At 51.9% G+C, this 11,570-nt stretch overlaps 1 protein-coding gene, 1 non-coding gene and 1 pseudogene across 2 annotated transcripts in view; 2 read left to right on the top strand and 1 right to left on the bottom strand.

The window, feature by feature from the left end:
• The window catches only part of Rspo4 (R-spondin 4), a 60,217-nt gene extending 56,835 nt beyond the window's left edge, over positions 1–3,382 (bottom strand). The window contains exon 1 of the mRNA XM_033767108.1: positions 3,357–3,382. Coding sequence (XP_033622999.1) covers positions 3,357–3,382 — 26 coding nt within the window. The remainder of the gene's footprint in view (positions 1–3,356) is intronic.
• Positions 3,383–4,284: 902 nt separating this feature from the next.
• Positions 4,285–4,419, top strand: LOC117287283. Its single transcript, XR_004518517.1, has one exon. It is a non-coding gene; the product is annotated as a small nucleolar RNA SNORA70 (small nucleolar RNA).
• Positions 4,420–10,163: 5,744 nt separating this feature from the next.
• LOC104860355 lies at positions 10,164–11,340 on the top strand (annotated as a pseudogene).
• The last annotated feature ends 230 nt before the right edge of the window (positions 11,341–11,570 follow it).

Raw genomic sequence — 11,570 nt, 5'->3', positions numbered from 1 at the left:
GCGGCCCCGGGGGACGCGGGGCGGCGCATAATGAAGTGTGCAAAAAGTTAATTTGCTCTGCGACTCGCTGCTTTCCACAATCAAAGGCAGGCGACGAGGAGGTGGGGGTGAGGAAGGGTCCCCTCTCCCTAGTCGTGCTTGTGATCCCGAGGCGAGGCGGGGTGCTGGAACAAGGAACTCCCCAGCCCTGAGAGATCCAAGACTTGCGCTCTAACCCGCGTGCGCTCTGTCCGCTGTGTGCACCCAGCAGCGCTCGCCCCCCTCGGAGGCCGCTGTCCTCTGCTGGATGCAGAGTGGCTGATAGTTCCGGAGCTCACACTGCTCCGAGTGGCCAATCCTTTGGCTGGCGCGGGTTCCTTTTCCCTGCAAACCCTGGGGCCTGAGAGGCCGCTTGGAGGAAGAGGAAGCCAGGCCCTGGGTGCTTAGAAAGCACTCCAAGGCCCCAGGGCTGTTTCTTCCCTTGCTGCCCAGATAGCAGATGGAAAATAGGTAGAGGGGCAAGTCTCAAGACAACTACACAGGACAGCAGGGACGATGGTAGTATTGACACCATTGCGTGAGGAGGAGCCCCCAGACCCAACTCACAGTGTCTGGACAGGGTCAGTTTCCCTGGGCATGTGTAGGGAAGAGTGAACAGATTACAGGTGGGGAGTTAGAGCTTGGATTGTCCTGCACCACAATCCAGTCAGCTGGAGAGGAAATGTTTATCTCAGTGTCTAGCTAGTTCGAGAGGACACACGATTCTAAACTCAGCTGACCCACCTTGAGACAAAGGGAAAGTGGGAGGGTCTTCTCTGGCTTCTCAGGAGGTTCTTGCAAAAGGGGAAAGGTCACAGGAAAGGGGGAATCATCCACCAGTCCCCAAAGAGTGGACAGCGAGTCTGACAAGTCACATGGGGAAGGGTCGTTCAGTTTGTTTAGCCATTTCTCTGAAAAGAGAAGAGTAGGGAGAGCTCAGAAGACAAAAGACTGGAGGTGTTTCTTACCGGTTGCTATTCTCCAGGAGAACAGGGGGCTCGGAGGCTCATGCTGTCCCAGGCTGGCTGATGGCACAGGGAGAAACCCTGGTAGTTTTCACAGTAGATCTACTGAGCAGCTTCAAGCCATTGCTTGTGAGGAACTATCTGGACAAATCATTAACCTCTCCTCCCAACACCTTAAGGATATCAGCAAGAGCAAAGTGGAGGACATGGGATATGGGAGGTGCTCCATGAAGGTCAGCTCAGCAGTGCTGCTGTTTTCTCAGAGAGGAGTGGGACCAGGGTTGGAATTCAAGCTGTGGTCTCAGGACCACCCACACACACACACACACACAACACCAGCCACCTGAGTCCCAAGTACTGGGTGCCCTGAAAAAAAAGGAGCCAGCCTGCCTTCCCCAAGAGTCTCGCACCACCCTAAACAGACAATAGGGCATAAGTCGGGCCACCATGGAGACCTCTGAGGAGGTTCCAAGGCCCCCTTTTTGAGATGCAGTGTCCAGGCCAGACTGGCCAGCTCACCCTCTGCCTCTGACTGGTGGCTCCGAAGTCCTGGCTCCCTGACTCACTGCCCAGGCCTTATCCTGGGCTACAGCCAGGCCAGGAGAATGGTGAGCAAGCCCTTGAGGGTGACAGGAGCCAGGCTTTCAGGCGAGAAGGGGAAGGGTTACAGCCAAACCAAGATTTATGGGCCTGATCATAATAATGAAAGAAAAGAAGAAAAAAAGGACGCGTGTTCGGCAATGCCCAGGGACCAAGACTGCTGCCCTATTACCAAAAATGTCGTCGCTCTCGACTCTGCAAATTAGCATAAAACATGCTGTTTTGCATCCATTTGCATCTCATTTGCATACTAATAACTTGACGCCACAATGCACCCAGTCTCCTAAGAGGTTTCTAGTCTTACATTTTTTTTCTTCCAGCCCCTGTCCCCTTGTCTTTTCCAGAGAAAACCAGGAGATCTAGGTTCTAGGCTAGGCTGGGCCACTCACCCTGGACTGCCCTTTGCTCCTCTTTGTTTCAGTTTCCCTGACTGTAAACCTAAGGAGACAAACTGAGTGGAGTTTTCCAGTTTATGCTCCATTAGCCCTCTTGGGGGCTGCAGGCAGAGACAGGGGAGCAGGTGGACAGGCACACCCCATCCCCTCCGAACAGCTGGGGCTGCAAGCAAAATTTCTCTTGAGCTTCTTTATTAAAAATAAAGACCAAAAAGTTTGCAAACAAATAGACTCAGTTTTTCCACTGAGTCTTTCCAGTGCAGTGTTCTCTAAAGACTTTGATAGTAGTAATCTTTGCTCAGATGCGTGGCTCTTACACGGGGGCAGGCACTGTTCTAAGCATCAAATTTTCATCTTCTTTCACTCAGTCTTCAAACAACCCTTGAAATAAATACTAGTATCAAACTTAAATGGGTAAACTGAGGCACTAGAAATATCAGTAACTTAGCTAAGTTCACACAGCTGCCGCACGATCAAGTTTCAAACCCAAGCAGTCCGGCACTGGTAACTACACCACAAGTTTACCCAGGTCAGCCTTTCCACTGTACAGATGAGGAAATAGAGGCTCAGTGGGGGGAGGAAATTTCTTCACAGAGCAGCTGAATTGGTCAGGCTCTTTGCCCCCAGGGAATGATGGTTGGAGAAGAGAGGCCTCAAACTGCAAAGATGGCCCAATGAGCTCTGGGAGGTGGGGCTTCTTTGCTTTTTTTTTTTCTTTTTTTTTTTTTTTGCTTCTTTGCCAGCCACACCAAAGGCCTGCAGCCTCCTGCTCAGTCAGCCTCGCCCCAGCTGGTGGATTTCAGGGAACAGGCCCCTGAGCCAGGCGGGACGAGCCCCTAAATCAGAGCAGCCAACAGACTGAAGAGCACCAGGTGTGCCAGCCACAGACAACATACAATGCCCCCATCCACCCGGCTATGCAGGTGGAGGCGCCCCAAGGGGGGCCTTGGGAAGGGGGGCAGGGAGCTCTATTTCTGCATGCAAAGCCCCTGCTGGCCAGCAGGTGCCAGGCCCACTCCTGGGGGTCTGGCTGGGAAACCCCCAGATGCAGAGATAACTAGGCCCCCTGAGGGGTGCCCTGTGGGGCCAGCCATTCCTCCCCTTTATTCAGTGCCTCTCCGCCCCCCTTCCTCTTGCCAACCTCCCCCTCTGAATTGGCCCCTTTTACCCTGCTCAGCCACCTTGGCCTCCTCGCAGTGTTTCCCATGCTCCAAGCTCAGTCCCACCTCTGTGCCTCGGCACCTGCGGTTTTCCACCTGGAATGCCTTGCTTGGCCCTGGAGCACCCATCTTTTGGGTCTCAGCTCAGGCCACCTTCCCTGGCCACCCCAGCCAAGAGAACCTTCCGCCACCTCCTGGATGCTCCTGAGCACACTCACCTTGTCTTCTTCTCGGTCACTAACATGGCCTGAACCTCTTTTGCTCATCTGGGTCACCTTTCCCCCCATGATTCTCTCCCTGCAGGGGAACCAGGACCATGTCCATCTTAAGGCAAAATAGTTCTCAATAATTATTTGTTGAAGGAAAGAAATAGAGAAGACAGTAGCTGTGGATGCTTTATTTGGTATCAATCTTCCCCATCCCACCCTGCCCTAGAATGTCGGTTTCAGGACAGAGAGAGGAATGAATATTTGATATGTTTCCTACTATGCTCTCAGACCTAGCAATAGTAGGTGTTCAATAAATATTTGTTGCATGAAAAAGCAAAGCTGGCAAGAGCTCTGAGCCAGGATCAAAGCCTGAGTCCCTTCCCAGCACTGTTCACCAATAACCCCATGCCAGATCTGGAGGGCAAGTTCCATTCCCCCTGGGGCTCTCAGTTTCTTCTCTGAAAGCTGGACTTGGGGACCCCTGCCACCCTGACCAGGACCATGGAAGGTCAAGTGTGGCCCATCCGCATTCATTCCCAGGGGAGGTGGACTGTACAACTGCCAGGAGGTGAAGAGGCAGGCAAATCTGGGTATGCAACCTTGGGGAAACCTGTCCCTCTCTTCCTACCATCTCATTTGAGAAAGGGACACTGTGAGGACAGCTGTGAGGGCTACATGACTCAATGGCAGGAACAGTGCTGTGCAGAGTGTAACATGGCCCGTCTGTGGCATAAGCATGACAGTATAGTAGGACCTCCACGGAACGGCCCTACCCAGCCAGTGCTCTGCTTCTTTGTCTGCAAAAAGAGTTCTCATTGGGTGTACACCAGTAGTCCCAACTACTCTGGAGGCTGAGGCAGGAGGATCCTAAGTTCAAGGTCAACCTGAGCAACTGAGAAAGACCCTATCTCAAAATTAAAAAAAAAAAATAAAGTGACTGCAGTCAATTAAACCGACTGGATTCCTCTGCTGATGAGTGCTCAGCGTGCAACGCCTGTGAACAGCAACCTCTTCATTAGTACACACAGCCTGCTGCTTGTCTGCACTGCCCTAAGGAACCTTGGAGACACTGCTTTCTGGTGGATGCTTGCGTATTTGACCTCCTGCCGTCCCCAGTCCAGACTCCAGACAGGTATGCTGCGGGGCACCTTTGGGAAGCCCCAGGGCACAGTGGTGAGGGTTCACATTGGACAGGTCATCATGTCCATCCACTGCAGAACAGGAACGTGTGATCGAGGCCCTGTGCAAAACCAAGTTCAAATTCCCTAGCTGCCAGAAGGTCTGCATCTCCACAAAGTGGGGATTCACCAAGTTCAATGCAGACAAATGTGAACACATGGTGGCAAAGAAGTGCCTCATTCTTGATAGCTGCAGGGTGAAATACACCCCACACTGAGGTCCCCTGGAGAGATGGTGGCCTTTGCACTCCTGAAGGCTTCCACTGTGCTGCCCCCCATAACAAGTTCATCAATAGATCTTATCTCTGCCCCACAAAAAGGAAGGGGAAGCCTAGGAGGTAGCCCGGTGATAGAGCACAGGCTTAGCATTCAGAGACCCTGCGTTTGATCCCCAGCACTGAAGAAAGAAAGAAGAGAAAGCAAAAGAGTCCTGCAGGGTATTGTAGGGATTAAAATGAGGAAATGTTTGCACAGGACCTGACACAGAAGAGGTACTTTATTAAGTGCCTCTGTGGCTGTTCGAGTCTCGTCGAAATAAGCAGAGAACAAAAGGAGACACAAGATGAAGTTGGAGGTCAGTGTGGCTCGAGTGTTGTTGGCGGTGGACTAGGACCAGGGTACAAGGTGGGGACGAGCCTGGAACGATGAGCCAGCTTGAGATCAGCAGCGCTGAGGATGAAATCCCAGGATTTATCCTTTAACACAGGAGCAGAGGGCAATACAGAAGAAGTTTAGGCAGGGAAATAAAGTGATCTGATGACAAAATGTGCACTTGGGCTGCAAGGTGGAGCTCAGAGGTACAGTGCATGCTTAGCATCTCTAAGATCCTAGGATCCAGCCCCAGCACCAAAGCAACAACAAAACAAAAACTCAAACTGCTCACTCCAGCAACCAGACGCCAGGTGTAGCTGCCATTACTGCCGGTCCCCAAGTGCACTCCCTTCCTTTCCCACTGGCTCGTGGGCACCCAGAGGCGACCCACCCTTCCCAGCCTCTTTTACAATTAGACGTGGCCCTGGTCCACATCCCTGCCAAGAGGAGGTAGGTAGAGCAGCACCTGCAACTTCTGGGGCTGGAGGTCTTTAAAAACAGGGGTACATACTTTGCCTATTCCTCCTCCCCTCTGGCTGGAATTTGGACATGGTGACTGGAGATTGAGCAGCCATTTGGAACCATTAATTGTTGCAGGTAGAACAATAAAACAGAAGGAACCAGATCTCTGAGGATGGAAGAACCATCACACCTGCCTGGGACTGTCTGCCTCCAACTGTTTATAAGAAAGCAGATCAGTGTTTGTTTCCTTTAGTCACACTTTTTGTGGGCTTGCTGCCACTCACAACCAGCTCTAAGCCAAAATGCTCCACCTGGCACATACGATCATGGAGCTCGGAGGCCCACCTTAGGCATATAGGGCCCAAGATGCTCCTGGGTCCTCCCTTACTGCACGCTGACAGTGAGGCTCCTGGCCCTGATTGTCCGGCTCTGCCTATCTGAGGGCACTGCCCATGGCTGGCTAGAGTTTTATCTTAACATGGCTTGAACCATGCTGAGCCCATCATAAACACTCACTAATGTTAGTGGAAGTCCTTGGGTATAACAGCAGCATGGTTCAATCCCCTATGTGTGTAGAAATAGTCACATCCAGAAACCCTAGGCATAAAGGGGTTAATGGAAGAAGCAAGGGGAGAAGTCTCTGGATCCCACCATCCCCACTAAGCCAGGACAGGAACCAAGAGAGAACTTCAATAATAACAGATAATATGTCTTAATATTCTGCCAGGAATGAAGCCAAGCACTTTCCATGTATGATCTGATATAATCCATGCAGCAATCCAAGAGGCAGAACCTATGATGATGCCCATTTACGGATGAGGAGCCAGAGGGTCAGAGAAGCAATAGGTCTTGCCCAAGACCACACAGCCAGGAAGAAGCACAGCCAAGACTGGAACCAAGGCTGTGGGTGGTCAGAGCTGGGCCTCACTCCCTGAGACTAAGCCGGGCAGTAGTCCAGCCTGCCAGGTGGAACAGGCTGTCCTGACTGTTTGGTGACAGACAGAGAGGGCTTGTTTTGCTGGCTGGAGAGCCAGGACCAGGAGGTATGTCAGCTGTGAGCCCACAGCCACAGGCTGAGGAGTGGGGCCAAGACCTCCGTCTGGAGGGGTGCAGGGAGAGAGTGGCGAGAACCTGGAGAGCCAGGCAGAACATCATAGAACAAACATAAAGCCAGGGCCACAGGACAGGCCCTGAACACCGACTGCTCCCTGGAGCCCTGACCAAGGGGTCACTGGCAGCCACCTGGAGCTGGAGGTGGGAGGAGCTTCAGCTGTCACATGGGGAAGCCGAGGATAGGAAGGGGCACCACTCCACACAGCCAAGATCAGTCAGAGAGGCCCAGCACTGTGTCCACCGGCACCTAGGGCCAGGACAGTCCCGCCCAGTGGCCCTTGCCTTGACTGCTCTTTGGTTCTCCTCTACTCCCTTTCCCTTCCTCCCCTCCTGCCTTTCTCCCACCCTCCTTCCAAGTTCCTTCCCTCTTTCCTTTCTTCTATTTTTCTCTTCCACGCTGACCTCCTTGTTCTCCCCTGCCTCCCTTCTTCTTTTCTTCTCCCCTTCCTTCCTCTCCCTTCCCATATGGAGCCTCACAGATGGGAGAAGTTGCCGCCTCCAGGGACAAAGGAAGGAAATCTCATCTGACCAGGAACTTCACCGTGAAATGCAACACAACTCCCTGAACTGTTGCAATACCAGCCGAGGTGTCCCCAAGGCCCAGATGACCTTTGACTCTCCAGAAATCAAGGGAGTGTTCCCAAATGACAAAGTGTGTCTCCCGTAGCATAGATGTAACCTGGAATCCTGGGAGGCAGCTTTGTGGGGTCCTGCATTGTTCGCTGGGGTGCCTGGGGCTGATTGCTAGGCCCCTCTGAGCCTCCACGTTCACGGCTGAGACAGTCTTAGGGCTGAGAAGTGGGTGAGGCTGGATGACACCCATCGCACGGTCACAGCTGCCTGGCCTCTTGCTGGCATAGGCTTCTGACCTTCCTTTCCGGCCCATGGGGCTGAGCCGGCTCTCAGCTGATGCTGGCATGTGGCTGAGAAGGTGGACAGGCAGGCTGTCAGGGTCGGCCATGTGCCCAGAGAGCCTTCTGTGCCACCGTCCCCTCAGCCAGCTCATCCATCCAGCCAGTGGCCACTTTCTGTGCCCCTGGCAGGACGAGGCTGCAGCCCGGCATCTCCCTCGTCGCCACTCGGTGGATGCAAGCCGCCCCTCCCCCGACCAAGCCCCTGGAAACAGAAGTCTCCAATATAAATGCAAATTTTCTGTGGTCCCCAGTCTCTTGGCAGCTCCACCGGCTGGGGACAGGAGCTGACACTGGCCCAGAGGAGATAAGACACTTCTGGGCCACCCTTGTCCCCAGCCTTGCCCGACTGTCAGCCTGTCAGCCCCACAGGACCCCTGGGAGTCCCACCAGCTCTCTTCTGTATCTCTTCCCTGACCCATAAGGATTGGGATGGGCCTGCAGAGGTCCCCTTGTTCCAACTGAGGAAGGAAGAAGCCCTCTAATGGGGAGGAGCCCAATGAGAGAGGGAGGAAGGGAGCTGGCAGGAAAAAAGCAGGGATACAAGAAACGTGGGAGAAAGAGCAACCATCCTGCACTCAGGTGCCACCAGCCCAAGCATTGCTTTGTGCAAATGAGACCCCCTGCACCCTTTCTTCCTGCTGGGACAGCTCCCAAGGGGTATAAGGCATCCCTGCAGCCCCCAGGAAGGCACCCTCGAGCCCAGCACAGCTCATACAACTGTGACCTGTAGCCTTTGGCAGGGCCCATTTTATCTTTGGGACTCAGTTTCCCTTTGGACAGGGAGGCACCTAGTGATCCCAGTGTTGCACAATGTATACCCACTGCAGGTCCTGGAGCTGTCCGTCCTCTGGCTCCTAGGTTTCATGCCCCAGGATGACTCCAAGACTTATCAGGGATGGAGGAGACTCTGATCCACACAATTCAGAGTCAGGATGGGTCTGGGGTCAGGAGCAGGACTCCCACATGCCACGGCCCAGGTTCCAGTCTAGCACATTCCTGTCCCTGCTGCTAACACCACCTCCTCCCTGATGGGGCCTCATCTGGAACAGCCCCTTTGCTACCTCCAGAGGCCACATCACACTGCCTCATTGGTTTTTATCTCTGTGGTGTTTATCGTTAAGTGAAATTAGCTCGTTCATTTACATCTTTCTGTGGTTATTTTCTGGCTCCCCTCTGCCGTACTGGAATTCAAGTTATGCAAGAACAGACAGCATAGATCAATAACTCCTGCCCTTGGCCTTTTCTAGGGGATCACAACACATCCCTTCCCATCAGGTTAGCAAACTATTCAGCAAGATGGCAGCAGTTGCTGAGCCCAGAGCTCGCACACAGTAAGTGCTCGATAAATGTTGATGTTGCCGGCATGCTAGGACTAGGAGCACCCTGGCCCCAGAGGCCTGGCTCCTCCTGTCCATCTCCACCAGTTCCTCCCATCACGCTGCCCGCACTCACCATGGAGCAAGCTCCTCTCCTCCACTCCCACCCCATGTTCCTGGGCAGATTCCTCTTCTCTATGTCCTCAGCTTCTCTGGAAACAGATGCTGTGATCTCTCCCGGCCTGAAACTTCACCAAGTTGCTACGAGCATCAGGGGACAGAAAGATGGAGACACGACCTGTGAGCCCTACATACGATTCTGGCACCAAGGAGAACTCCAGGCCAGGCATCCTCTCCCTCAGTCTCCTCCCCATGGCCTGGAAATCTAAGGCTCTGCTTTCCCCTAGCCCAACACCACCACATCTCAGGGTTTCTTCCAAGCGGTTGTTTCCATCTGAAGCTGGGTTCCTCAAAGTGTGGACATCATTAGTCTACCTTCCCTCACCTGCAGCCCATCTTTCTCACAATTTGCTTTCTGTCTTTCTTCAAGCTGCTTCATTTAAAAATGGAAAGCCAGTTCCTGCTAATGGGAAACTTTGTATTACTGCCATACATGAAAATCACTACCAATTGCTGTAAAAAGAGGGAATCTGTTGATATTTGCTAAAATAAATGCTTAAGTATTAGAAGCTTGGTACACCCGGCAAGAAGGGGTCCTGGTGGAGGGTTTTTTAATTCTCAAGATGAATTCTCTGGGGAACTTTTCAAATTCCTTGGCTCAGTGGACGAGTAGTCCACGGGAATGCTGTGTGCCGGCCCAGGGGCCGCAGCTGTGAGGGGCCATTTCCACGAGCACAGCTTACACCACTCGGAATACAATTAATTAGCAGAGAATTATCACCCACGCAGGCCAGACTGGGTACTCTGTGGCTGTTTTCTCTCAATCTTATCTGGTAAAGGGGCTTACCTGAAGGTGGGAAGGGCCAGGGGCAAAATGGTGGGGAAAATCTTTATCTTTCAGGAAAACCGGCTACGCGTGAAGAACAAGTCTGTTAACTGTGCTGATCAAAACACCGACTTCAGGACCCCGGTTTTCTGACTTTGGACTTTCAGAAAGGAAAATTGAACACAATGGCAAATTACTTCTCAGAAAGGAACCAAAAGTGGAACTCTGGTAAATTTGGTGAAATGTATGACAGACCTTGAATTTGGTGGGCAATTTCACCAATGAATGGAAAAAACATGAATGTGGACCACAACAGTGAGAGGAAACTTTTGGCAACATTGTTGACCACAGGAAAAAGTTGGAAACAACCTAAAGGAATGCTCATCGGTAAAAAAGAAAAGATGGTGTACTCCATACAGTAGAAAATTATGCAGCCTTTACCAGTGATGCTGTGGAATATTCAGACATGGGAAAATGCCCATAGTTTTTTGTCAGGTAGGAAAGCAGCTATAAAACAGAAAGGTCTACGTGATCCCTTTTTAAAAATATTCTGTGTGGCAGTGCGCAGAGCGGCCTGGCTGGGCAAGGGGAGCCCCAGCCGGCCTAGCACAGAGGCGCCAAGCCAGCTGGGGGGAGTGAGGCCTCCCCGCGCCCACTGGCCGCCATGCCCTCGATGGGGTGCAGGCTCCCAGAAGCAGGGCCCAGGCTGAGCCCCTGCCCTGGGCATATTAAGAGACCAGGGCAGCGTATTAAGATGTGGCTCCCACAGCACTGGACACCCTGGAGAAGAACTTGGCACTGCTGACCTTCTCCTCTGCCTCTGATGCAGAATTTGATGCTGTGGTTGATTATTTAGAGGACATTATCACGGGTGATGAGTTCCAGTTACTACAGAGTTATTTCATGGGCAAGTACTACCCAGAGTTTGAAGACACAGAGGAGAATATATTTCTCAAATGGAAAAGTACATTGAGGAGCAACTGCTGGAGTGGATCCCGGGACTCAGCGTGGTGACCTTCACAACAGTTACAGCACCATAAAGATGATCTGGCTGGTGACATCTCTGACATGCTGCTCACAGTTACAGGTTTTCTGGCTTTTAAAGAAGAAATGTTTCTGTTCATAAGGGCTTTCCTTATGCCAATATGTTCGAGAGCTCTACCTAATTTATCTTCCAGCCAGTTTAGTGTTTCTGTTTTAATATTTAGGTCTTTAATCCACTTCGATTTTGGTTTAGTGCATGGTGAAAGGGTCTAGTTTTAATCTTTGCCGGGTTGAAATTCAGCTTTTCCAACACCATTTATTAAAGACGCTATCTTTCTCCACTGAGGATGGTTGGCTTCATTGTCAAAGATGAGGTAGCCGAGTATGTCTGGAGTTGTTTCTGCATCTTCTAATCTATTCCACTTAGTAGGGACATCGTTGTGCAAATCATCTACAATGCCAGCTTCCCAGAACAATCTGCAGCACTAGGTAACGAACGGGATTGTTCTGGAGGTCACCAGCTAAGTGGCTCAGAGAGACTTCAGCTGTGACAACAGAAGAGCGCATATTGGAAAGACTGGCTTCATGCAGCCCTTCCTTTCTGTTAAGTATTGATGGGTCAAAACCATGACCCGGTCCTCCTAGTCCCATTTCTCAATAATCACCTTCCTGTATTCAGCAACCCTAGTGCTCCATTCCTGTGGACACCTTGCTTGGGT

The sequence above is a fragment of the Fukomys damarensis genome, unplaced genomic scaffold, assembly GCF_012274545.1.
Source record: "Fukomys damarensis isolate Sample0158 unplaced genomic scaffold, DMR_v1.0_HiC HiC_scaffold_22, whole genome shotgun sequence".
Lineage (NCBI taxonomy): Eukaryota > Metazoa > Chordata > Mammalia > Rodentia > Bathyergidae > Fukomys > Fukomys damarensis.
The sequence above is the reverse complement of the archived record's forward strand: the minus strand, read 5'-3'. Positions and strand labels throughout refer to the sequence as shown.